At 33.9% G+C, this 27,469-nt stretch overlaps 1 protein-coding gene across 3 annotated transcripts in view; it reads right to left on the reverse strand.

Annotated features, from left to right (window-relative positions):
• rasa1a (RAS p21 protein activator (GTPase activating protein) 1a) overlaps positions 1-27,469 on the reverse strand; it is a 47,831-nt gene that overhangs the window by 7,965 nt on the left and 12,397 nt on the right. For all 3 annotated transcript variants that reach the window (XM_051109282.1, XM_051109284.1, XM_051109283.1), the window contains exons 2-21: positions 21,303-21,455; positions 18,938-19,073; positions 18,692-18,762; positions 16,392-16,509; positions 16,252-16,283; positions 15,623-15,675; positions 13,638-13,788; positions 12,809-12,887; positions 12,597-12,720; positions 10,198-10,354; positions 9,890-9,977; positions 8,641-8,721; positions 8,150-8,307; positions 7,986-8,062; positions 5,741-5,913; positions 5,432-5,591; positions 3,038-3,180; positions 2,669-2,784; positions 2,252-2,338; positions 2,099-2,166 (exon numbers count right to left, since the gene is read on the reverse strand). In XM_051109282.1, coding sequence (XP_050965239.1) covers positions 2,099-2,166; positions 2,252-2,338; positions 2,669-2,784; positions 3,038-3,180; positions 5,432-5,591; positions 5,741-5,913; positions 7,986-8,062; positions 8,150-8,307; positions 8,641-8,721; positions 9,890-9,977; positions 10,198-10,354; positions 12,597-12,720; positions 12,809-12,887; positions 13,638-13,788; positions 15,623-15,675; positions 16,252-16,283; positions 16,392-16,509; positions 18,692-18,762; positions 18,938-19,073; positions 21,303-21,455 — 2,225 coding nt within the window. The remainder of the gene's footprint in view (positions 1-2,098; positions 2,167-2,251; positions 2,339-2,668; positions 2,785-3,037; positions 3,181-5,431; positions 5,592-5,740; positions 5,914-7,985; positions 8,063-8,149; positions 8,308-8,640; positions 8,722-9,889; positions 9,978-10,197; positions 10,355-12,596; positions 12,721-12,808; positions 12,888-13,637; positions 13,789-15,622; positions 15,676-16,251; positions 16,284-16,391; positions 16,510-18,691; positions 18,763-18,937; positions 19,074-21,302; positions 21,456-27,469) is intronic.

Here is a 27,469-nt window from a genome sequence, read left to right on the forward strand (position 1 = left end):
GACAGGTGTCAACATGTTTACATCCTGCCAGGATGGCATCTAGCGTTTGTTCTGTAAGCTCTCTCATTAGCTGAGGTCTACTAAAAGCCTCAAAGGCATCAGGGCTAAAGTGGAGAGAACAAAGACACAGGTCTTTAGGAAGTTTTATTCGTCCACAGGCATCTTCCTATTCTTTTCTTCTGTTTTTATTGTTTTTACTATTATCTAGGACCTAAAACTAACTTTGCCACAACTGCCAATGTGCCGGTGACATCATCAAATGTACCGTCCAAAATTGATTTTTTTTTTTTTTTACCGGCCATGAAACTTCTGCAAAAAACAGGCAGTTATTACTACTACAATGACTAATCATGTTTTTGGCAAATGGAGCAGGTCATTGTGTTAGTCGCAGTATCAATTACAAGCCAGTCTGTCTTTGTCTGTAAAACACAATCTCTCGCTCGCACAGAGAACCGTTATGATTTTTATGACTTTCTGGGGTTACGCCGTTTAGATGTAATAAAGAAGGGAAAATAAAGAAGGGAAAAGTTCATCTTCAGAAATGAATGCGGCAATATCTACTAATGTTAAAGTTACTAGAACCATGTCTAGAGACAAGCTGGCCATCACACTGCTCTGACCTTGTCAGCCCGTTTGTATCCTATTATTTGATTCACTCTTGTCGCTTATGACAGAACAGTTAATCACGATGATCTTGTCTTTGGAAAAGATTATTTTAGTCACTTGTGTCAGAAGCAGCAAATCACTTTAAAAACTGGTTGTTGTTCTCACAACACTGTTTCAGAACAGCTCAATGCAAATAATCAAGTGTGTGCAGCACATTTTATGGAGGACTGTTTCCTGAATCTGGGAGAGTAGCCTACAATGCCGGCTGTGCACAAATGCCATTTCTAAAAGTGGGGCAATTCCAACTTTGCAAGGACAGTCTGGTGACTCACAGCCTGTAAGTACGTTTTCATATTTAAAGAATTTGCTACTGGCTTTTCAAATGCGAGTTTTGAGCAGTGTAGAGTAGTGCTTGTTGTTTGTCATGCCTATGATCACAAATGCAGACATGGCATTATGTTTACACTGCGCGACACAATGCCACTTGTAAAAAGACAGTATGAGTCATTATAATTATAGATAATATACGGAAATGTTACTGATTATAATTATAGATAATGTACGGAAATGTTATGCCCCTTATGTTGTGATGCCGTGTCCCGATGCAAAAAACAATAAAAACCCATTATAAATGTCTCGTTGCGTCAGGATACGCCATCACAACATGATATGGGGCATAACATTTCCGTCACACGCTTGAGGTATTCGGCCAATCACAACGCACTAAATAGCTGGCTAATCAAAGCAAACTGTGCTTTTCGGAACGATGAGCTTTGTAAAAATCAATGTTTTTCAGAAAGGCAAACATTAAAGTCTCAAACCCAAAGACATATTTTTTTATAGAAGTTAAGACTCAGCCAAGCCTTCCTAAAATTGTTTTAGTGTTAGTGTTTGGTAATGTAGTCTCAAAAAAAAAAAAAAAAAAAGAAAATCAAAATATATAAACATAAATTACTTTGAACCCTTCTAAACAAATTTATACATACATAAATCTGATAACTTGAAGTAAAATGCTGAGTACACTTGCGTATTAGGTTCTTTTAGAACTTGACTTAACAGTTTTATCTTTATCGTTGACAAACACTGGCAATAAACTGCAGTGTTATTTTGTATTTTATCCAACAGTATATGTAATTTACATACAAATGAAATTACAATTTCATAATAACTGATTTCTAATGTTACATTATTGTTATACTCTTATGATATTACATTTTAGTTTTTTACATTTTAGTAAAAAATCTTTTTTGAAGATTTTGATGCTGCTAAATATAATATGCAATAAATATAAAATACGAAAGCCTGTTGACTTTTCCTCACTATGACGTTTATGCCTTTTACACATTTGGACTGTTAGGTGCTCTTCTGTCAGACCGAAGCTCTAACAGGTGCAGAATGAAATATTTGAGTGGGTACTTGACCTAAATATGTTGCATCTGAAAAAAAAAAAAAAAAAAAAGAGAGAGAGCTTGTGTGCAAGCTGTGCACTCACCAGCAATGATGTTAAACATTCTGGGGTTGAGAATGGCAGGGCAGATGAGCCTCAGGAAGACAAAGCCACTGGAGGATAGAGACAAACACATTTTGACACTTTGCAAGATGTTCCTCTGTAAACGCGTGCAAATGTAGCTTGACAATGTGTTACCTTACAACTCGGGTCCTCATTGTAGTGTTGGTAGGCCACTTCTGTTGCACAGACTTCTGAAGACAGCCATAAATGTACCTCAGGGTCCTTAGACAGGGAGGAAACAGACAAAGTATGAATACTAACAGCATTGTACCATAAAGAAGTGTAGAAAGTGCAGATGATAATTATTTTCATGTTATGCCTTATATGCCTTATGACCAATAAAAAGCTAATGGTAAAAATCTATACTATTTTGTTTAAAAAAAAAATAAAAATCATATATTGTGTATATACATTGCTGTAATAAAATGTGATGTCATGGCAAAATATGTATAATCAGTGTAGGTAGCATGGGACCACATTTATAAGGTTGTACTACAAAGCAGTAACGCTAAAAGTATAGTGGTAACTATAGTGGTGCGCCATCATGCTTACGGGGGCAGTATCTCAGCAGCCATAAATATCTTCTCCACCAGCTCTGACAGGATGTTGAGTAGGTGAGCTAGATTCAGGTTAACATCCTCATTCTTCTCCAGCTTAGATGGGTTCAGCTATGGAAGGAGACCAGAAAACATGCCACATGAGGGAAAAAGGATTCTGACTGCTAGTTCAGTTTATTCACTATTCAACAGAAATCTGACAAAAGACAATTTGCCCAAGGCTTTGGAAAGAACATTAGGTTGATGCATTTGGCTCAGACACACTAAACATAACACATTAGAACAAGGAGATGAGAACATTTACAGATCTGAAGCACAATGGAGCCTGATGTTAACAGTGGGAAATTCAGTTTAGTTCCGTTACCTCACAGGACTGCTTGCTCTCCATGATCTTCAGTATGGTGTCTTTGAGGGCATGGTGGACAAAAGGAGTGGCTGTGGCCTTCATGTACTGCTCCATCAAAGTACTGGCCAGAGTAGTGGCCCGGAACAGCGTTGTGGCCTCATCTGCAACACCGAAACAAAACGTGAGTTTATATCTCACAATTCTGACTTTTTTCTCAGAATTGTCAAACATAAACTTGCAACTGAGTTATAAAATCAGAAATGAGAGATGTAAACTTGCAATTCTGAGAAATAAAGTCAGAATTGCATGATATAAACTCACAAATCAGACTTTTTTTATAGAATTGGGTGATCTAAACTCTCAGTTGCGAGTTATAAAGTCAGAATTGTGAGACAAACTAAAGATAAACTAAATATACAAACTCACAATTCTGACTTTTTTTGCTCAGACTTGTGAGTTCATATCTTACAATTTTGAATTTATAACATGCAATTGTGAGTTAAGTCAGAATTGAGTTTTTTCTGCCTCAAAATTGGACTTCATAACCTGCAATTGCGAGTTTATATCTCACAATTCTGAGAAAAAAAAGGCATTGAAAGGCATTGAACAAGAATTGCAAGAAAAAAAGTCAAGATACAAACTGCAATTGTGAGAAAAAAGGCAGAATTGGGAGTTTGTATCATGCATTTCTAACTTTAACTTGCAATTTCAAGTTTATATCTATAAAAAAAGTCAGAATTGTGAGATATAAACTCGAAATTATGAGGAAAAAAGTCAGAATTGAGAGTTTTTATCTAATTTTTTAATCTAATTTTTATCTAATTCTGACTATTTCTCAAGTTTATATCATGCAATTCTGACTTGACTGCAATTTTATCTCAATTCTGAGGAAAAAAAGGCGGAATTGCAAAAAAAGAGTCAGAATTGTGAGATATAAACTGATAATTGGGAGAAAAAAAGTCAAGTGCAAGATACAAACTCGCAATTGTGAGAAAAAAGTCAGAATGGGAAAAAAAAAAAAGGCAAATTTGCGAGTTTGTATCACGCAATTTTGACTAACTCGCATTTGCAAGTTTACATCTCACAATTATGATTTTATAACTTACAGTTGCAAGTTTATATCTCACAATTCTGAGGAAAAAAAAGGCAGAATTGTGAGATGTAAACTTGCAATTGTTAGAAAAAAGTCAGAACTGCAAGACACACACTCGCAATTGTGAGGAAAAAGTCAGAATTGAGAGTTTATCTCACCTTATTTATACCTCAATTGCGATTTTACATCTCATAATTCTGAGAAAAAAATCAGCATTGCGAGTTTGCATTACGCCACGCAGAAAAAAAGAACTGTGAGATCAACTGTAATAACCTTATTTTAATTTTTTTAATTAGTGATGGAAACAGGCCTTCATAAACATTACACAATCCTTTTCTGTGTTCGTTTTTAATTAATAGCAATAAATTAACATTACATTAGTCATTAAATTTATACTGAACAGTCTAAACATTTTAAAATTCACAAGATTTATAATGATATTTATAATGATAAAATTTATAATGCATGTATCCTGAATTAGAGGAAAATATAATATATTATAATAAAAAATGAAATATTATATTATATTTTAAATATAATGACATTATAATTACACCACTGTTCAAACGTTTCCTGTCAGGAAAAGAAAAAAAGGCCTACCAAAGCTGCATTTATTTGATCAAAAATACAGTCCGAATGTAATATTGTAAAATATTATTACAATTTAAAATAATTGTGTATTTGAATATATTTAAAAATGCAGTTTATTCCTGTTAGTTACTTCAGAAATCAATGTTGATTTGCTCAAGAAACATTTCACAATGTTTTTGTGTAAATTGTGATCATATATTTTGTAGGATTCTTTAAATTTAAAGTTTAAAAAACACTAGTATATTGTCTGATCCACTCAGAATTAGAGATGTCCAGATGAATGAATTAGAAGACAGCAATTTTAAGGATGCTACTACACAAGCTTAGCTTATGAATATTAACTAGGTGATGCTGATGTTGCTTCATAACCTTCCTGCAGTGTAAAGTCACAATCTAATTGCCAAACTTTTACCATGATTGAGTTTGTAAATTCATCCACATACAAAATTGAGTCGATACTACTAATACTGGTATCGTGACAGCTCTTTTCTGAACACACTGCACAAATTCACAAGATGGTGTCTGATTACTCAGTCTATTAAATGAACAATTGTTCATTGCTTAAAAAGAGGAACTGTATAAAATGCACAAACAAAGCTGTCAAAGCTTTGTTCTGCAGCTAAAACATGATGAACAAGCCTAAGGGAAGCTGCCCAGCCTCAGTGCAGCTGTGACATCTGTTTGCTGTTGAATACTGAACTGTGAATAATACAAAGAGAGAGCCCTACCCTCCATATTAATTTCTCTGTCATTCAACGTCCTCAGTAAAGGAGCTTCGGCTCGCTCGTGTCTTAAGATACGGAGCAGGATGCTGGCCAGCAGGGTGCGGTCCTGCCCACACACGTGAGCCAAAGCATAGATCACGTGATAGTCTCTCTGCAGGATGAGCTGGGGATGGACAGTGAGAGCATGACAGCAAAAGATACTTTTATTTAAAGGTCAAATGGCTCATGGGCACACAAATAATAGTTCAAACCGGAAACCTAAAACCTTTTAGTAATCTTCAGCGTATTAACAATGGCCATGTGCACACTCACCTCTTTGAATTCACTGTACTCTTCCTCAGGCATGATCTTCTCCATGGAGTATCGCACTCTTACGCGGAGAGAGCCTGGCTCGATTCCCTTCAGCGGCACATAGGAGCTCAAAGGAAACCACTCATCGATCATCTGGCCCCTCTGCAGCTTACTCAGCTGGCAACGCATGAACACTGAAACAATATAGAAGAGAAATAAATTAAAGAAAAGAGCAGAATTCATGCTTTGCTTCATCTGGTGCCAGCAGAGGGCGCACATGTACAAGGAAAAGGAGCACAGGCAATGTTAAAGTAATGTTGCTGTAAATTTTCAAATCAAACTCTATCTGTAACATGCTGTCGATTACCACAGACAATAACTTGTATAAATTAAAAAAAAAGTAAATTACAGTAACATTTAAAATACATTGTGCCAGGCCATAGACATCACAATTATATTCAATAAACTACAGTTTCAAGTTTTTTTTTTTTTTTGAAAGAAAGAAATTAAAATTCCGATTCAGCAATTAATTTTCTATTCAAAGAATCCAAAAACGTGCATCATGGTTTCCACAAAAATATTAAGCAAACGTAATAATTAAAAATAATAAACTTTTTTTTTTTTTTGAGCACTAAATCAGCATATTAGAATGATTTCTGAAAGATCATGTGACACTGAAGACTGCATTAATGGCTGCTGAAAATTCAGTTTTCCAATCACAGAAATAAACTGCATTTTAAAATACATTTTTAAATACAAAAGTTATTTTAAATTATATTAATATTTCACAATATTACTGTTTATATTGCTGTAAAGAAATGCTTTAACTACTTTCAAAAATTAAAAAAAAAAATCTGTCCAACCCTAAACTTTTGAATAGTAGTACGCGTATAAATAATAAGGATGAATATCAATTAAAAACTCCACTAACGGAAATGTTGTTAATAATGGTACAGCTTAAATAATACACAAAGTATCATTTATATTAGTGCTTTAACAACAAAAAAAAAAAGGTAAGGATTCAAAATTAGACTTTTGCCACACCTGCCATACATACACTATCATTCAAACATTTGGGATCAGTAAAATTTTTAATGTGTTTTAAAGAATTCTCTTATGCTCATCAAGGCTGCATTTATTTGATTAAAAACATAGAAAAAACACAGTAATATTGTGAAATATTATTGCAATTTAATATACTAGTTTTCTATTTTAATGTACTCTGAAATATCATTTATATAATATTTATTCCTGCGATGCAAAGCCGAATTTTCAGCATTATTACTCCAGTCTTCAGTGTCACATGATTTTTTATCAGTGTTTGAAACAGGTTTGATGCTTCATATTTTTGGAACCTGTGATACTTTTTTCAGGATTTTTTTGATAAATAAAAAGTTATTAAAGCATTTATTTAAAATAGAAATCTTTTCTAAGAATATAAGGCCTTTCTATCACTTCATATCAAATTAACATATCCTTGTTAAATAGTATTAAAAAGAAAGAAGTATAAATTTCTTAAAAAAAAAAAAAAAAAAAAAAAATACAGACCCCAAAGTTTGAAATAGTAGTGTATATTATATGGTTTTTATTTTGAATAAATGCTGTTCTTTTTAACTTTTTATTCATCCAAAAAAAAAAAAAAAAAAAAAAGAAAATCCTGAAAAAAGTATCACAGGTTCCAAAAAAGCATCACAACTGTTTCTAATACTGATATTAAATTAGCATATTAGAATGATTTCTGAAGGATGATGTGATGTGACACTGAAGACTGAAGTAATGATGCTAAAATATTCAGCTCTGCATCACAGAAATAAATTATATTGTAAAGTATATTAAAATAGAAAACCATTTATTCCAATAATATTTCACAATATTACTATTTCTGTATTTTTTGATCAAATAAATGCCGCCTTAATGAGCATAAGAGACCTTTTAAAAAAAAAAAAAAAAAAACATACATTAAAAATCTTACTGATCCCAAACATTTGAATGGTAGTGTGTGTCTTACTGATATATTTTTATTTTATTTAGAAGTATGTTTTACTTTCGGGTGGTCAACTTGTTTGCTTAAGTCAGACAATCAATCTAATATTATTCTTATAAGCAACAAAATTAGTTGCCGGTATCTCATTTCACTTGTCTGCCCAAGTGTATTTTTATTCACACAATGCTTGCCGAGTGTAAATCTTTGGTCCCAGTGTGAGGTGTTCTCAAAAATAAATCTAATACAATAACTATATGGTAATGAACAGGCAATGATACTCACAGATGTCACTTTCTTTGCTCTTCTTGGTCTTGTTGCTTAAGCTTATTTCAAACCTATTGATGTCACTCGACAAGTCGCTGTGAGAGAGGAATGGTAATCAGAACTTTAATCAAGCGTCACTTTCAAAACCTCTAAACAAATCTTGAGAGTCACAATGAACTCACTCAAAGATGAACTCCTCAGTGAACACAGGGTTCTGTCCCTCTCTAGGATGAGTCTTCGCCACCTGCACACTGTTTAATGAGATGGTGCAGTAGGGGTTGGTGAAGTGTTTGATGGGAAGTTTGTGGGCCTCCTCCACATACAGGACTAAACTGCTAACCTAAGGTGAGGGAATGACACACAAATGTTAGATTTTTCTGTGCTCTGTAATGAATAACTGATGAGATGTCAAAGGCAGATGACATGCGGAGATCTTTTTCCAAAAATATGCCTGTGGTAATGAAGATGACGATGTTCTTTTTAGATTTAGCCCGAACTGCGTGTCTGGGAGCAGGTGCTTCGAAAGGCGTTTTCATCACCCTGCTCACCAGCATCCAGACAGCTCAGCTGTGGCCCCTTCTGACAGCACATTTACAGTCATCTGAACACCTTAACTCATGATTATGGGAACGGAAGCTAGCGTGTAATGAAAACAGTGAGACTTCTCTCTTACCTGACGCAAACGCTTGTTGAATGTGGTCTGTAACGGTTTCCTAAGGTTATTGCAGAACGTCTGCAGGCATTTCATCCAGTCCTGTGAATGCAAGACACATGGTTGGTTCAAAGACTTTTAGAGATTTATTTATCATTTTTATACCTGAATCAGACATTCAGTAAAACTCAAATTTTGTAGCATCTGGGATTCAAATCTGTTTAGTGTGTACTGCCTTTTTTGGGTTACATTTGAATTTTTTTTTTTTTAAAGAAATATATTTTTATTAAGGAGGCATTAAATTGATCAAAAGTGACAATAAGGACTTATATTGTTACCAAAAAATGCAAGTATTTCAAATAAATGCTGTTCTTCTGAACTTTCTTTTTATCAAAGAAGCCTGAAAAAAAAAATGTATCCACAATGGTTTCTACAAAAATATTAAACAGCACAACTGTTTTCAACATGGATTATAAGGAAAAAAATGTTTCTAGTGCAACAAAGAATGATTTCTGAAGGATCATGTGACAATAAAGAGTGGAATAGTGACTGCTGAAAATTCATCTTTGCCATGCCATCACATGAAACTATTTTTATAAATACATTTTAAAATATGTTCAAAAAGAAAATATTTATTTTAAATTGTAAAAATGTTTTCCATGTCTTATTGTATTTTTCAGTTTTTTTTTTTGTTGTATTTTATATGTATTTATATATGTATATGTATATGTATATGTATATATATATATATATATATATATATATATATATATATATATACATATATGTGTGTGTGTGTGTGTGTATGCGTGTGTTTAAAATGTACAAATATTGTCTTACTGTATTTTTTTTTTGTGAGCAATTTTTTTTACTTGTACAATATTCTTACATTTTCAACATTAGTGTATATATATACATTAATATATATACACATACATACATACATACATACATACATGAAAAGTTGATTTTATGACAGATTTATTCAAACATACATTAAATAATAAACAAGTTTATAGATACTGAATGGTAAGTTTAACTGTTTTACTGACAACTTTCCATGGTTGAAACACTTAGTTAGCTGCACTGTATCTTTCAACATAACTTTTGATGTTAATTTGTGTTTATTTTGTGCTATAACTAGTAGTAAAGCAGAATAGCTAATCAGTTCATGTGTGCTCAGCATATATATATATATATATATATATATATATGTGTGTGTGTGTGTGTGTGTGTGTGTGTGTGTGTGTGTGTGTAAAATGGTATTTACCTGTGCCTGCTCAGGTGTCTCCCCAGCAAAGTAGAAAATGTACTGCTCCTCACTAAAGTGCTGAACCACAATCTGGAAACAGTTTGGCCTGGACATAAAAATAGCACCAACATTAAGCATCTACATCAATACTGCTGATTAGTAAACTGGCCCCCAACACTGTGGACACTTAAGCTATACTTGAAAATGTTATAATCTTACAAGTGTCTTAGAATTACATGCAAAATATCAAACCTAGTGACGAATGCATGCAAATAATGTTCAGATTTAAGGACGCCACTGACTTGAGTTGCATTACAATTGCATACCTGCCAAACAGACTGTCGTGGACCCCGTACACAGAGCACACGCTCAGATCGATTAGTCCTTTGGGTTTGGTGGCTCGCTTCTCACTCTCAAAGTAAATGAGCTGAGCGTCGTTGCCCTCCAGGATGAAGTACAAATGCTTCCAGCGCTTACCCTTACCTGTGGAAGTACAAGTGAAATTGTAAGGAGGATGCTTCAGACTCACATTAACATTTAATACTTGAACAGTTTAGAAAATTTATTTTAAGGGAGCCAAACCATGGGAGAACACCTTATTTATTTACACCATAAATTTAAAAGACAAGTATGTTAATTTTTTTTGCACAAAGAAGCCTGTATAATAAAAGACTTTACTACACATTAAACCAGCTGAATACTAAATACAAACAACAGCTGAATGGTATATATAATACAATATATATAAAAAAGAGCCCTCTTATTTAAAGCGATAAAATACACAGGAATACACCCTGTCAGTAGGTACAGTACTATATTAGACATTAAAATTAAAAACACTATTACATTTAATTGACATTTATTTTTAGATATAATAACCAATTAAAAGCTGAGCTTAATACAAACATTTAAATTGCAAATAAGTTTTATATCAACTATTTAATGGTATAATTATGTTTCTACATTCCACAACGTAAATTTAAAAGCAGGCTGTCATGAAAACTTGATTTTATGAGAGATTTATTTAAACATACATTAAATAATAAACACATCACTAAGAGGTTAAGTAAAGGTATACTGAATAGGCAATACAGTGCATATATTATCCAAAATAGACTAGTGTCTGTGAATATTAAGCCACAAAAAAATACTATTTAAACATCAATCCTGCTTGTTCATCTCTGTGTAAATGAATGACGCAGACACATGGTTTCATTTATACACACACACAATGAAGCACGCCTGACGCTTGCAGTGTGTTCAGCCTCTGTTGCCTCAATATATCAGTACATGAATACATAAATATAATCTCTAGAACTGCTTTGAGAGTCACTTCAAGAGCATTTTAGTTTCTTTTAAGAAAAAAAACTATCATCATATATGCAAACAGAAACTTAAAATCAAATCAACGTTTGGTTTAACAGTGACAGAAATATATTACTTAATGTAATGATAGTACCACTACTACTAATATAATAATAAATATTATTAAAACTTTATATTTTAAGTAATATTTACCTTCATTTACTAAAAAATAAATAAATCAAGTATTTCTAAAAAATATATAATAATAATAATAAATTAATTCTTTATAAAATCAATTAATAAGACATGCTTTTGAGTATTACAATTTAAGTAAGTTTAGTTCATTAAAATGGAATCTAGAAAATGAATGGAAAACATAATTTGGTAAAAAAAAAAAAAAAAAAAAATTTCATAGGGCCTTAAAATGTAATTTTTGTTGAACTTTTAATAAATTGCTGTTAAATTGTGTAAGCTTCATTATTTCAATTAATTAGACATGCTTTTTAATAAACATTTTTATTTAACCATTAAAACTTAAAAATTAAAACAGGAAAAAAAAAACTGACTCCGAAAAAATGAAAATGGAAAAACGGAATTTGGAAAAAAGTAAAACAGAAATTGGGAAAAAAAATAAACAAAGATTTCATAGGACCCTACAAAAGTAACAAAGCACATTGTGATTGTTGGATGACAGGCTGCAGTTAATGTTCGGTGAAGTTTTAAGAATTTAACAATTAATAAAAAAATTTATAATTGATTAAAATTGATGAATTGATAGTCAACCCAGCCCTAATTAGAACTATAAAAAATACATTTCACAATGCACAACCCTGAGGAAGATTTACTGTATATCGTCTACAATGCCTGAACAAACAAATCTCATTACTTGCAGAACACCTAATTTATTTATATCAATTTTTAAGAGAAAATTTAATTTGTACATGGGGAGCCTGTATTAGGCCGCCAGGATTTGAGCTGTAAAGATTTTAGCACACATTAAACCACCTGAATATTAAATACAAACAGCAGAATGCTAATTAGACAAGATGTCAGAACTAATTCAGATTCATAGCCTTTGATCAGTGCGCACACCCCACAGAGCGCCAAATCTCTTATTAAGCAAAGCCACTGTCATTGAACTGGACAGCTCTGTGTGTTCAGGTAAACGCTTTGCTTTGTGTTCTGCGTAGCTGATCCTGAGCTGTCTGTGAAGAGCCTTCCTGTGCATTTCAAAGGTGATCAAAGACTGTCATGGTTTGACAAAACCACACTCACATGGGGCTTACGTGCTACAAATTACCCACATCCTCTCGTCCCACTGAGAATGACTGAGCACTGAATACAAATGTTACGAGTATGTGTCAGAAAGCCTAATAACCAGCAAAAAGTCAATGCATGCGGTAAAAGTAACCTGAGGTACCTTTGTTGAGGAGAAGATATCCTTTCTTGACAATGTTTTTGTAGAAAGCGTCTTTTGTTTTTCGTCGAATAGTATTATAGATTTCTCTGCCGTCGACCATGTCGGAGAGGACTTGCTCTTTTTGCTAAACGGCAAAAAGGACACAGCATTATGCTTTGCATTAAGATGATTCTCAGCAATATCTGAGCTTATTGGAATGACCTTTCATTTACCTGGACCGAGACAGGATCTTTCAAAGTGTAGCCCTCCACGATCTGCTCTTTTCGGTAACGTTCGATAATATCGTCAACACTGCCAGGAAAAGCATTGTTTAATTAGAGACCAGCTGAACGTAAAGCTGTGTGGTTTTTATTACTATGTGCCAAATTACATAGTGTTACATTTTAATTAAATCAGCTCTGCACCATAATATATGGGACAGGGTTTAATCTCTAAAATGCTTTGTTCAGACAGGCAGCAAAAATATCTGGACAGGTAGATGATTGGAGCATATGACTGAAATCTGTTTAGTTATTTGTAGTGTGCACAAAAATGGTGTTTGCAGGCAAATAAATGACATGAAAAGTTTGCTGGTCTATAAATTATTCAGCTCAAACACTTAAATGAGATGTGTTTATTTTTATATAGTATCCACCAAATCAATAATATGATAATATGAAATAATTAGCATAATCATTATTTACCCATCATTGTGCAATATGCAAACACTGCTCAGGATTACATACATAAAATCATTAATACTACCCAAGATGGCATCATTATATTCTGCCATGGCGTTTCTCTGCATGGTATTATGTTTTTGGTTGGTTATTGCTATTATGTGTGTTTATATATGCACATGTTATTATTGTTGATGAGTGCACCAGGAAAAATTCCAGACAACTATGCTGTTATGGCAATAAAGTATTGTATTATATTATATGATGGGAAGGCAAATAGGTGTTTCAGAGCAGGATATGAGGCATGAGGGTCTGTTTTCAGCCAGACCCCACAGGATGTTTTCAGGTACTGCCACTTTAAAGCATTTGTCCCAAGTCTTACCTGTTATAGTACCGCCCTCCCATCATGTACTGGTTGTTGGGAGTGGGGCTAATCTTGAACCTTTGGATGTTCTCATTGGTACGAAAGAAGAGGGAGTAGTCGCCCGGAGTGTTGTCCGACGGCCTGACCAGAAAGCTGCAGACCTGGCCAACTGGACAGAAGAGAAACAACATATTAGAAAGCATAAGTGCTTTTATAGATTTAAATGAAAAGAATGATATCTTCAGTTGTGCTATAATGTAATAAGGTTGTCTTTGATAAATAAAAAGTATTAAAATGTTGTAATCTATGCTAATGTGAGTCTAAGTGCGGCCAAAAATGACAAACGATGCATATAATGCCTTATAATGAAGCCTTTAATGCCTTCATATATCAAAAGTGCTTAAAAGATGCATACTTTTATGATTTAAAGCAATAGTTAAGCCAAAAGCAGAAGCTATGTAATTATTTAGTCTGTTCCTCCCGCAAACCTATTGTTTGACTTCAGTGGGTCTGAAATGACATGAGGGAGTAAATACACTGATAGGAAGATAATTATTTTGGCTAATAACAGGGTAATGTATGATAAATGGATATTTACTTCAACATTTACTAAAGATTAATAAAGATTAAGTTTAATTGAGATTAAAGATTAACTTTAAGTGAGTGTTAGATAACAGTAGGGCTGCCCCCTAACAGTCGACTAACCGTAAATCAACGAGAAGAAGCTTGGTCGACCAAACGATTTTATTAGTCGCTTAGTCACAAAAAAAAAAAAACAAAAGGATTCAAAGGACAAACAAAAGGATGCATGACAGATAGAGGCACTGCTGCGGTCACTTGCACTTAAAATACTCCGTCATTTTTGGTCATACAGATAAAAGTAATACATCTTTTGAATCTGTAAAGACTGTTTATTTGTGCGCACTCAGAATAACAATGAAACGTTGCGCTTTTGTAAAATAATTCAAGCAAACAGGATGCGCTTTCTGCTGTCTCGGTCTCTGTGAACTGGAGCGCATCACTTCGAAATTCTGTGTACACTTGCCTTACAGAACTGAAAACATATCTATAGAGTGAAATGTCTACTTTTAAAAGAACAAATTCAAATAGAAAACAAATTTTCTCAGATTATGTAATACGTATGAAACGTGCAAAAAGGTGCATCACTACTGCAGAGATGACGAGTCCGTGTCGTCAACTTCATCTCTTAAGCCGAAAAAATAAAGAAAGCACTAGTTCATCAATAAATGATTAAAATGTTAGTGCAGCCTCCTTGCTGCTTTTCCCTGACACATTCATAATTATTATATCTGCCAGTGAAAGATTTTGTGCACTTGAGCGCTTATTAGGCCATGTATGTAGGCAATTAAAGGCTCATTATTAGGATTTACATGGGTTATTAATAAACATGCGACTAATAGTCGACTAATGGTTAAAATTAACGACTTCTAGTCGACCAGAAAAATCTTCAGCTGAGGCCAGCCCTAGACAATAGCAAAGGTAATTTAAATATAGAGGAAATAAAAATGTATATATATATATATATATATATATATATATATATATATATATATATATGTATGTATATATATATATATATATATATATATATATATATATATATATCTTACAATTGGAATTCTGAGTTTATATATTATGTAACTTTAAGTTTACATCACAAAATTGTGAGAAACAACCTCAGAATTGAGAGATATAACTTCAAATTGTGAAAAGTCATAATTGAGAGAAATTTGCAATAGTAAGAATTGTGAAATTGTGAATTGTGAAATAAAACTGGAAAAATAAATTGCAAGATGTAAAACCAGAATTGTGAGTAAAAAAAAAAAATCACAGTTAAAGATAAAAAGTCAAAGTTGTCTTTTTTTATTCCATGGTGCCCTGCTGTCTGACTGTATCACATAATCTACATCACAGTCAGGGTTTTTTATTATGCTCATTACACAAATATGTAACAGCCTGTGGTTTATGTCATGCTTATGTACCTGTCATTAGCAGGTTGTATGCCTCTTGTTTGCTGATCTTCCTGTGGTACCAGCTATGAAGATAGAAAAGGAAAAACAAGAGGAAACAGGAAATGAGACATAAGTAAGCAGGGCAGAGAGGGCAGCACCCAAGGCCCTGTGAGTCAAAGCTGCTCTCTGATCAGATCAACAGCCTGAGGCTCAGACACTCATTTATACACATAAATGCAGCATTTCTCCCTGATTCTGACAGATGTTTATTCTGCTATGGCACAATGAACTAAATAATACTAACTAGGCAGAAGAGATATGCATGTGAAACTAATCAAAGATAGCAGCAGAGAAAATTATCACTTCATGATTCTGGTCAATTTGGACAGGACTGTATTAGACCAAGAGGTCAAGCTTTGGCTGGTTAACACGGGCAGTTCGCAATTACTGGTGGATGCCGTAAAAACACAATGCTGAGGGCAAAAGCATGCTTCTCTATTGAGCGTCATTTAAAAGTAACCATGTATTCTGACAAAAATTGTGTGCAAAATATAAAATCACAAACATTATAATCACAGTAGATGTTTAACCAGTGAACATTTTAGGACGGCTATAATAAGTGCAACACAAATATACTGTTTTATACTATATATACTTACATTTTTCCCTCATGGGGATCCTCTTCTCGTCCCTGAAGAATAAATTCAAATGAAATATATTAATCAATGTGCAAATCCATAGGAAGTTAACCAAAAACTTTCGTAAGGAGTTTTCACAGGATAAAAGCTCAGAGACTTACCACCTCCTCCACAAGATCATCCACGATAAGGCCCTGTTCTTCTGTCCGAACATTGGTTACCCACATCCAACCATCATCCAGTTCATTGTGAACGATAAAAATGTCTCCTTTGAGAAAACTTGAGACACACAATAAAATATACAATTATACAGAAGAGAAAAATTAACAATGAAATGACAAAAAGTTATTCTAGCCTGTTATTTTTCAGATGATTTTTTTTTTGGCAATCACCTGTTGCATTTTGAATGTAAAAGTAACTAAAAAATGTGAAATGTTTCCTAGTAATAAAGGTACTAGAGAGTCCTTGCAAAAGGTAATACTTTCTGACATTATGAAATTGCTTTTTTGAAATTATAAGGTGGCTCGAAATGTTTAAATTTAGGGAGGGAATTAGTCTGTTACACAGGATTTTCCAGCTTTACTTGCAATCTAAATTGCATTCCTGCACTGTTACTTTTTGTAACTTCCTGTATGAGTCACTGAATACCACAGAGCAACCAGCTACTAAGGTAAATCATCTCAATCCTGCTTCTGGAGAACCCCAGCACTGCATATTTAGGATGTCTCCTTATTTAGCTGATTACTATCAGCAGCTCATTACTAGAGGTTCCAAGACCTGTCCTGTATCTGAATATATCAGCTTCCATTCTATACAGTATGTGAAATGAGTCATGTCTATATTAAACAGTAGGTAAAAATAACTAGATGACCTACTGCTTTCTCCCATCATTCTATAGTCAAATAGACACTTTAATACTGCATGAGGCCACAGGAAAGTCATCTCATATGTAAATGGTGGGAAACAGCAACACGACTGACATTGTTGGTCACTTTATAATGTCAATGTGGTGGGTGTAGAATGTCAGAATTGTTTTCATACTATACACATGCATACTTGAGTAGGTGCAATGAGTTCAGCATGAAATGGATTGAGTGGTATTACTGAAGCACTGAATTCAAAGTAGGACTGCACAATATTGGTTAAACTGTTGAATAAAGTTATTTTTGTTTTCTTTGCACAAAGAAAGTATTCTCGTAGCTTTATAACATTACAGCTGAAGTGCTGATTTAACATGGACTATTTTTATGATATCTTTACTACCTTTCTTGGTCTTGAACGTGGTAGTTGTGCTGCTCTGTATGCAGGGTCAGAAAGCTCTCAGATTTAATAAAAACTATCTTAATTTGTGTTTTGATGATGAACAAAGGTCTTATGGGTTTGGAACGACATGGTGGTGAGTAATTAATTGCAGAATTTTCATTTTTGGGTGAACCATCTCTTTAAGAGAAAAGCTCTGATTAGAAGAGTTAAAGGAGAAGTCCACTTCCAGGACAACAATTCACAAATAATTTACTCACCCTTGTCATCCTAGATGTTCATGTCTTTCTGTCTTCAGTTGTAAAGAAATTATAGTTTTTGAGGAAAGCATTTCAGGATTTTTCTTCATATAATGGACTTCAATTGTGCCCCCGATTTTGAACTTCAAAAATGTATTTTAAATGCAGCTTCAAAAGGCTCTAAATGATCCCAGCCGAGGAAGAAGGGTCTTATCTAGCGAAACGATCTGTCATTTTTTTTGGAAAATAAAAATGTGTATACTTTTTAAGCACAAAAGCTTGGGTAGCACAGGTTTTGGTATGCTCGTTCACGACGCTATGTATTGAATCATGTCGAAAGGTCACGCTGAATGTAGGCGGATCTACAGACCCAGTGTTTACAAAGCTAACGCGCAAAGACTAACAAAGTGCAAGTAAGTCAATTTTTTTCATTTTCAAAAAAAATGACAGATCGTTTCACTAGATAAGACCCTTCTTCCTCAGCTGGGATCGTTTAGAGCCCTTTGAAGCTGCATTTAAACTACATTTTTGAAGTTCAAAATTGGGGGCACAATTGAAGTCCATTATATGAAGAAAAATCCTGAAATGCTTTCCTCAAAAACCATAATTTTTTTTATGACTGAAGACAGAAAGACATGAACATCTTGGATGAGTAAATTATTTGTGAATTGTTGTTCTGGTCTTCTTTCTGGACTTGTTCTGGACTTCTCCTTTAAACTCTTCACATCTCACAACCCCAAACATGAAAGCCAGTGCAAGATAAGAGTTTTTCTTTTCAGATAAATAACCGAAGGACCACTATTGCAGACACTTATGCTTAATCAATCAAATGCTAATAATTAAAACGATTGATCGTGCAGCCCTGTTTCAAACATTTAACCTGGTTTAAATTTTACTCCCTAAAACATGCAGTCTGGACCACGAAATGTGAGAAAGGATGATTTTTAAATAGGTTTTTATACCTGATCTCATCAGTTTCTGGCACTTTGGTGTATGGAAGTATGGCCCTCACTCGTCGCCTGTCCTCTACTGGCTGAAAGGAGAATGAAAGGTTATAGCAACACCACAAGGGACTGTGGCACATATTACCACTATGATGATAAGAACAAAAAGCAATCCTGCTTCTAGATGCATAACAACAACCTCAGAATTAACAAAAAAACAAATGGACATGTTATCATTCTTAAAGTCGGAAGTTCTGATCATACCTCTGGGGGAGCCACTGGAGACGACAGTTTTTCACCTTTCAGTAGGCAAGACACATAGCTGTAGTAACCAATGAGGTCTGACAGGGACGAGAAGCGTCGTCCACCGATGTAGTAATCTCCACACATCGCAATGATCCTGAACACACACACAAAGAGAAACAGTTTTGCCTTTCCACATTAAAATTACGATGCCTGAATGAAGACTGACATTTACTTCTGTGAGGCTTTCAAAAACACAAGCACAAAAGCAACTGTATTGGTTGTAAAACTCAAGTTGTGCATGGTAATTTAAATGTAAGAGCTTTATTCAACTGTAACAAGATAATGTATCTAGAAGCATTTGACATGGAGAATGAAATTAATATATTACTGAAAGGATTGTTTGTTTGCGTATTGCTTGCATCCTCAAAAATCAGACATTATGAGCTGAACAAGTTTGCTAATTATTGATGAAAAATGGCTTGAACTGTAACCTCTGCCATGAATGTCTTGAGCACACAGTGTTTAAATGTGAACCGTCTCTACTCTTTACTTCTGCTCTAGCTTGTGTGCTAATCTAGCCTATACTTGAAATTTGGCACAGAGTACTGCAAAAATTGTTGGCTCTTATGATTATTTACTGCAGTGTTCTTCATTTGTAATTCGTTTAGATTAAAGAAATGTCTGCTTAATGTTTAAACATACACCACTGTTCAATAACTTGGGGCTTATTTTTGTAAGAAATTAATACATGTAGTCAGCAAGGATATATTAAAACAATAAAGGGGACGGTAAAGACATCTTTAATGTTAAAAAAAAATTCAATTTTAAATAAATGCTGTCCTTTTGAGCTTTCTACTGAAAATAATTCTGAAAAAAGTAGCATGGCTTCAACAAAAATATTAAGCAGCAAAAATGTTTAACATTGACAATGTTTTTTGAGCACCAAATCAGCTTATTTTAAATTGCAATAATTTTTTACAATATTACTTTTTACTGTTTTGTTTTTATTAAATAAACGCATTTTTTTTGAAGAGCATAAAGGCTTTACAACATCTTACCAACCTAAACTTTCGAACAGTGAAGGTAAAAGTAACCATGATGTTACAGATGTATTCAGATGCTATGTAGTTGCTTTATTAAGCCATTTTAAGGCTGTGTTTACACTGGCACAACAAATTAAAAAAATATATATAAAAATATATATATATATATATATATATATATATATAAATATATAAATTTTTAATCAGATTTTTAATCTGATATCTGGAAGCTTCCACAGTGCAGAAGTGAAACACATCTGCCCACAAAGAAAGCTTTTTAATGTCGTACTATGAATCAGGCATGCTTGCACGCACTTGCACTATTGAGGTGGAAACTTTATATGTGACCCTGGACCACAAAACCAGTCATAAGATTTATACAGCATAATATTTATACATACATAAATAAGTTCTCCATTGATGAATGGCGTGTTAGGACATGACAATATTTGGCCGAGATGCAACTATTTGAAAATCTGGAATCTGAAAATCGCCTTTAAAGTTGTCCAAATGAAGTTCTTAGCAATGCATATTACTAATCAAAAATTAAGTTTTGATATATTTACGGTAGGAAATTTTATAATATCTTCATGGTACATGATCTGTACTTAATTTCCTAATGATTTTTGGCATAAAAGAAAAATCTTGACCAATACAATGTATTGCTGATTACTGCTATAAATATTCTCGTGCGACTTATGACTGGTTTTGTGGTCCAGGGTCACATATATTGGTGAGATTTTGTTAAATAATGTTTCTTAATAGTTTCTGTTATCAGTTATGTATTTACATATTAGGGTTTTATGTTACATCTATTGTTTAACGAATGTTTGTTGCATTGTTGTGTGTTACCATAATGGTGTTTTGTGTTTGTGTGAATGGCTCAATTCAAGCTACTTGCGATGTACAAACTATGATTTTTCATGTGGTTTTCTCGTTTACCACCTGCATTATTATGGTGGTTTTCAGTATATCTTGAAGCAGTGTGAGTTTTTGAATTTACTGGTTTACATTCAAATTTTCTTATTTGTAAATTACAGTTTTATACTGTAAAATTTACAGTCTGTTCTCTAAATGTGTTTACAGTTTTTCTATATTTTTTACAAAATTATTCTGGCAACCACAGCTGGCAAAATTATTTAGTAAAAACTACAGATTATTTTTAAAGTGTGTCTAAAGTGAATATAAATAGGCGGGTCAAATCAGATATGGTCAAAAGATGCAGACTTGCAGTGTAAACGCGGCCTTGTTCTCTGCAATATTCTGGCCTATAGATATGTGAATGTAATGGGGATCTGTGTGCTTCACTGAAACATTATGATTCAGACAGCACAGCTCACCTGAAGTGATTGACCACATTGGTCACGCTGAGAAACGACAGTACGAAGGAGCCAGGTCGGCGGTCGCTTTCCCTGATGAGGTAGCTGCCCGGTGTCCGAGCCTGACGCAATCGCTCTTCTGCAATGGTTCTGTCCAACATTCCATGGTACCATCTGAAAGAAAGCAAGCACGGATGAAGGAAGTTAGTCGGCAGTAAATCAGATTTTAGTGTCTTCCTCTACTTGGTCCATCAGCATTGATTTTAATGCAGCCCTGAATGCTGGAAAATGCTGAAGTAGGTTTTCTGAAAGGCTCTTTTTGGCATGCTGACAGAATCAAGCCTATATTTAGTACATTTTATACCAAATCATTTTCAGGATTTTGTGAAAAAGCTTTGCTATTTTAATGTAGTAACTCTGTAAAAAGAGGCTTGCAGAGATTTTTTGGGGGGAGTTTTTGGAAAGAATGCAAGCCGCCCTCTCACTCAACAGATATGACAGGGCTCCCGCTGCAGAATTTCTCTCGACAAAAACTCATGCGGAAATATTCAAAGTGAAATCTTGCTCTAAAAAAGGTGTCTCAGCACAGTGAGAAATTTTAAAAAGCTTTTACTGCAGAGCCTTAGCCTTCAAAAACATGGAGCCCTCTGAATTAAACAGTAGCTTTTCTAACAACACTGGTTAATGTTTCAGAGATTTTAGATCCCTGCTGAAAAAGAAAGAAAAAAAATAACACTCTATCATGATTTTAGTGTTTTGCAACAGGGGGTCAAGACAAGACAAAACTAATGCTTATTTAACCCTACAAAAATTGAATTAAAAATTCACTTAACCATTGTGACATGTTTACTTGAACAGACAGGAGGAGACAGTTTGCAAGCTAACATCATATATATGAAAAAAAAATACTTTGTATAAATCATATGTACATGCATACAGTTTTATCTAATAAATTAAAAAAATAAATTTAGGAATCACGATATGAAAATTGTACAGTTTAAAAATTTCATTTTGAGATTCGCTAAAAAATTACCTTTACCTGTGTTTTTAAATGTAAAAATGTTAAAATAGGGGAAACAGGTATGCACAATTAAAAAAAAAAAAAAAAAAAAAAAAAAAAAAAAAAAAACAGAAATAAAAGGCTGATAAACAAAATGTCACAAAAAGACACATATAAAATAATAAATAAATAAAAATAAAAAACATGTAACATGCAACTCAGGCATTTTTCCATAGCATGCTATTTATTATAGGATCAAATATACCATCAAAAACTATTAAAAAAAACAAAACAAAAAAAGCATATGGTGAAATGCATAAAAACAGCAGGTCAATTAGCACTTCAAACATGGCAACAAAAAAATACACAACGTTAATTACAGCACATGTATGTGTGTGTTGTTGATGTGGTGAAGAGGAAGTGATGGCAAGTGAATGGAGGAGGTGAGAGATGAAAGTGAGACACAGGAACAACTGTGATATTTTCAGAGTCTTGCCCATGATGAAATGACACACTGACTACAGACGGCATGATATCGTGGGAATGCAGCCCTCCCACACTCAAACTCACTGTATATAGAAGCTTATGCAGCAGAGAGTAAGTTTTGTTTGTGTTAAATGTCAGCTTTCTGTGGAGATTTTCTAAAGTTTTGTGCAGAGTGCAAGAAATGCTGCACTTCAACTTTTCATTTCCATTTCTACTGTAGTCACTATGTAGTAAATTACAAGAAAAATTATATATAGACTTCACTTACAACACAATATAACACCAATTCTCTAGTTTTGTGTTTTGTTACGGTCCTTCTCACTTGTAGCATGAGGATGTGCCTGCAGCCCAATCAGGTTGCACAGGTACATCAGCTCTTCCAAGAGGGCACATTAAACGTGCCATCACAAGGAATTTGGTGTCTCCCAGCAGTTTCAAATGCATGCCATAATAACATTCAAACATTTAGTGCATATCTTTCACAAGACCTTCTTGTGCGATATATTGCCCGAGAAATAACTGCGATAAAAATTGCAAAGTAAGAAGTAGAAAAAAGAAAAATGCACAAAGAACTTGAACAGACTTTTTTCCACCTACTTTTTTCCCCTAACAGTCTTTTCTCTGTAAATTAGGGGGAAACACTATTTCTGAAAAACACAATCCCTACTTAGTAGTCAGATGTCAGTATAGGCACAAAGGCACAGATCCCTAAACAAGGCTATATCTGCAAATGAAGCATTTTTTTTACTTGAATTAGCACCTCATGACTATACCACGCTATGTACGAGAAGTTGCAAAAGACACAGGCGCAAGTTGAGTTCAAAAAACATGGTGTCATTTACTTTTATGTAAATATAATGGGCAATATATTGCTTCACCAAAAATGAGGTCATGTACATACTTTTTGCGATAAGTTGATATATTTATTATTGTAACAGGCCTAATTTAGTGAGCTTATAATACAGTAATACAATAAGCTTTTAATGAAACAACTCCTCGTTCCTTGTTACTAGTTCTAAAGTTTGCTAATTAGTAACAGAGGCTTGGGCTCAGCTGTTAAACTGTCAAACTGAGATTTGAATCCAGCGGAAGGAAGTAGTTCTGCACAAAAGAGGGTTTTTAAAGATTCTCCATTGTTGTCTCTTTTTTTATTTACATATCTGTGCCATAGTACTGTTGTATAAATGCAGTATCACACGAGCATATTACCTATGGCCGAATCACAGCCGAGTTAATATACAACCTTATCGCACTGCTATTCGTGTGATATTGTTCATATATATAGATATATATATAACCCTAGACCACAAAACCAGTCTTAAGTCGCTGGGGTATATTTATAGCAATAGCCAAAAATACATTGTATGGGTCAAAATTACAGATTTTTCTTTTATGGCAAAAATCATTAGGAAATTAAGTAAAGATCATGTTCCATGAAGATATTTTGTAAAATTCCTACTGTAAATATATTAAAACTTTTGTGTGGTTTTGGATGTCAGAATCGGAATGCAAATAATTTTTATAGAATACCATGGTCAAAGACGCCATTTGAAGCTACATGCAGACATTTAAATGGTCAGAGTATGAATGAAACCTGCTATGATTACTCTACTTTTTAAGCACAAATTTAATTTAAACAATAGGACTACGCAATACTCACATATGCAGTTCATAGGGTTCATAGCCCTACAGTTACAGCATGAAATACTATTTAAACCTATAACATTTTACATAACATTCACCTATTTTATCTCACAATTCTGAATATTTTTCTCGAAATGTAAGTATATATCTCCTAGTTCAGACTTTAAACTCGATTTAACTCAACAATAGCGAGTTTGTCAATTTTTAGGGACAAAAAGCCAGAAGTGTGGGATATAAACTCTGAAGCGAGGGGAAATAAGAGAAAGACGAGCAGTGTTAAAGATGTTACTTTAAAAAAATAATTAGTTATTGTTACTAGTTACTTCTCACAAATAGTAACTGAGTTACATCATTATAAAAGTAACTAATTAACAGTGAAAGTAGCTATTGTGTTAAAAAAAAATATATATGTCAAATAATAAATATTGCCCCCAATATTAATTATGGTAAATGAATAAAACATTGTACACTAATCTACTATTTTAATGTTGATCTGGGGCAATGTGAGAGACACCTTCCAGGGGCTAAACATCATGATATTGGGGTCGCTTCAACCCGTGGACATGGAAAACATCCCACGGCAGCACTGTTAACACTCTGGGATTGAAGACCACACCTGTGTGGTCTGTCTCATTTTTTCTTGATGACTGTGAAACGAACTAAAAAAATAAAAATAAATACACCATTTTGAAACTGCAAAGAGTCTACTTTTGTTTATAGTAATGATAACAAGAAAACAATGTCCTTTTTTAAAATAAATAATATAAACAGGGTGCGCTCTCTGCTGTCTCTGTCTCTGTCACCTCTCTTCACGGACACTTAAATAAAACAACCTGAATCTCCGTGAATATCTGCCTCATAGACATGAGAAATATATGTATAGAAAGATTGAAACTAAACTAAACTCATCTCTAATGTAATCACGCCCAAGAGCAGCTCCACTTTTCAAATTTTAATCGTCCACATGAGACGCACGAACATGTAGATAATTGCCCACATCACCTCCGTAAACAAACGTGAACATCCATGAAGTTCATCTCAGCCACTTTTCATTTCTGGAAGAAGACGCGCTGAGAGGAATAAGCCAGAATTTACCTCAGAAGAAGAACGCAATGCAAAAATTATAGCATTGACACATTTTATTGTCAGTAATAGTAACGCCGTTGTAACAGTAATTTGATTGATTACTGAAAATGTTACTGCAGTTTACTTATAATGAAGTTATTCCCATCACTGATGACGAGTTGATTATTCTTATCAGAATTACGAGAATAAAGCCAGAATTTTTAAATGTAAACTCAAATTGACCTTTTTTCATTATTTTATTCCATGGCTTCCATAAAATGCTACTTGAAAACTCATTTTCTGCCACCAGATAGGCTCCGCCCACAAAAAAAAGTGGCATCACTGTTTGCAAACACCGAAATTGATCTATATAGAATTTACATAATTTTTTTCAAATGTATGGTCAATTTGAGTCAATGACTTCTTCCAAAACGTATACATATTAGGCTTATAATGTAACATGAAGGCTTACAGAGTGTGGCTAATAAACGAACATGAACAAAAAAAATTTAAAATTATTTATATGGCAAATAATAATCTGCCAAAATGTAATGATTGTTACAGCCCCAAGATCACTTTATAACACACATGCAGTATGAAAGTATTAAAAAAATTATCATTTACAAAATGAGAAACATACTTGGTCATGTAAACTTGGCCTATTTTATCAACCACAGTGATAAAGTGTAGGCGTAATTTGCACACTGCAGGCTTAACTAGGCTGAGCCCTTCCTTCCCTCTATATTAATTTATTGAATATGCAGGCTCTATGAAGCAGTCCTTTGACTAAAACTGCACTGTTAGCAGAAGGAGAGTCCCTCATAATTCCCAGAGGCTGCGTTTTCTTCTCAGCGGGACTGCCTCGCAGCTCTGTACGCTATAAAAATGACATCAGTAATACAGGGTTATTAGCATGCTGGATAACGTGCTCTATTAAAACTTCCAGTCAAATGAATCACAGGCTTCTGAAAACACAGATGTGCGGACCAAATGAAGCGGGACTGTAATCCTCAATATTAGCCGTGATGAAGGCAGGATGATGCACAAGCAAACCCATAAGCAACTAAAGTTGCACACCCTTGAGGACTGTTCACACCAACAAGCCTTTAATCACAATGCAATACTGAGCTCATTACACGTCACATGGTTTTAGTACCACTGTTCCATATCTAGAGAGTGATAACATACCTCAAAAATAGAAAAATATGATACATCAGCTTATTCTTTTTTCTAATGTATCATTGTATGTACTCTTATGTTTATATTTTATACAGTCATGTTTGGTTTGGGGTCAGTAAATTAGAATTTAAAATAACTAAATTTTCATGAAACTGTCGAAAATCTGTTCAGGATTTCTCGATGAATAGAAAGTTCAAAATAATAGATGTATTTATAAATATTTGTTAGCATTATTAATGTCTTTACAGTCACTTTTCATAAATGTAATGCATCCTTGGTGGATAAAAGTATTATAAGTAAAAAAATAAATAAACTTACCAAATTTTTGAAAAATAACAAACATGCACACGCTGTAATCTTAAAACGCTGTCCTGAGGTTATTTTTATTTTATTAGCAGGTTCACGTCATTTAAATTGTTTGGATGCCAAGCAATTAATCAGGCATCTTTTTATTTTCTCAGAGAATGACATCAGACTAAATGTAAGCAGGCCTTTAGGCTAGTGATTTCACCATTCTTCCTTCATAGCACTGGAGTTCAGCTCCTGTGCCGACAACAAGGCCTATGGGTAAATAACAGATCCCTCCGTACATCCAGATGGGAAACAGACAAGCTCATCCTCCTGAGGAATGTCCGATCATGTCAGTGCTTGATCTCTAGCTGGTGCCTTCGATGAAAAGAAACTATGAAGTCAAAATAGCAAATTACATCATAGTCTCTTTCCCTCTCAGGAAACTGATACTTGCATTAAATTAGCTGTTGTGTGTACTGTGCCAAGCGTCCAGTGACTTGTGTGGTGTACTTTACAAAGAACA

Source organism: Labeo rohita, chromosome 5 (assembly GCF_022985175.1).
Source record: "Labeo rohita strain BAU-BD-2019 chromosome 5, IGBB_LRoh.1.0, whole genome shotgun sequence".
NCBI classification, from domain to species: Eukaryota; Metazoa; Chordata; class Actinopteri; order Cypriniformes; family Cyprinidae; genus Labeo; species Labeo rohita.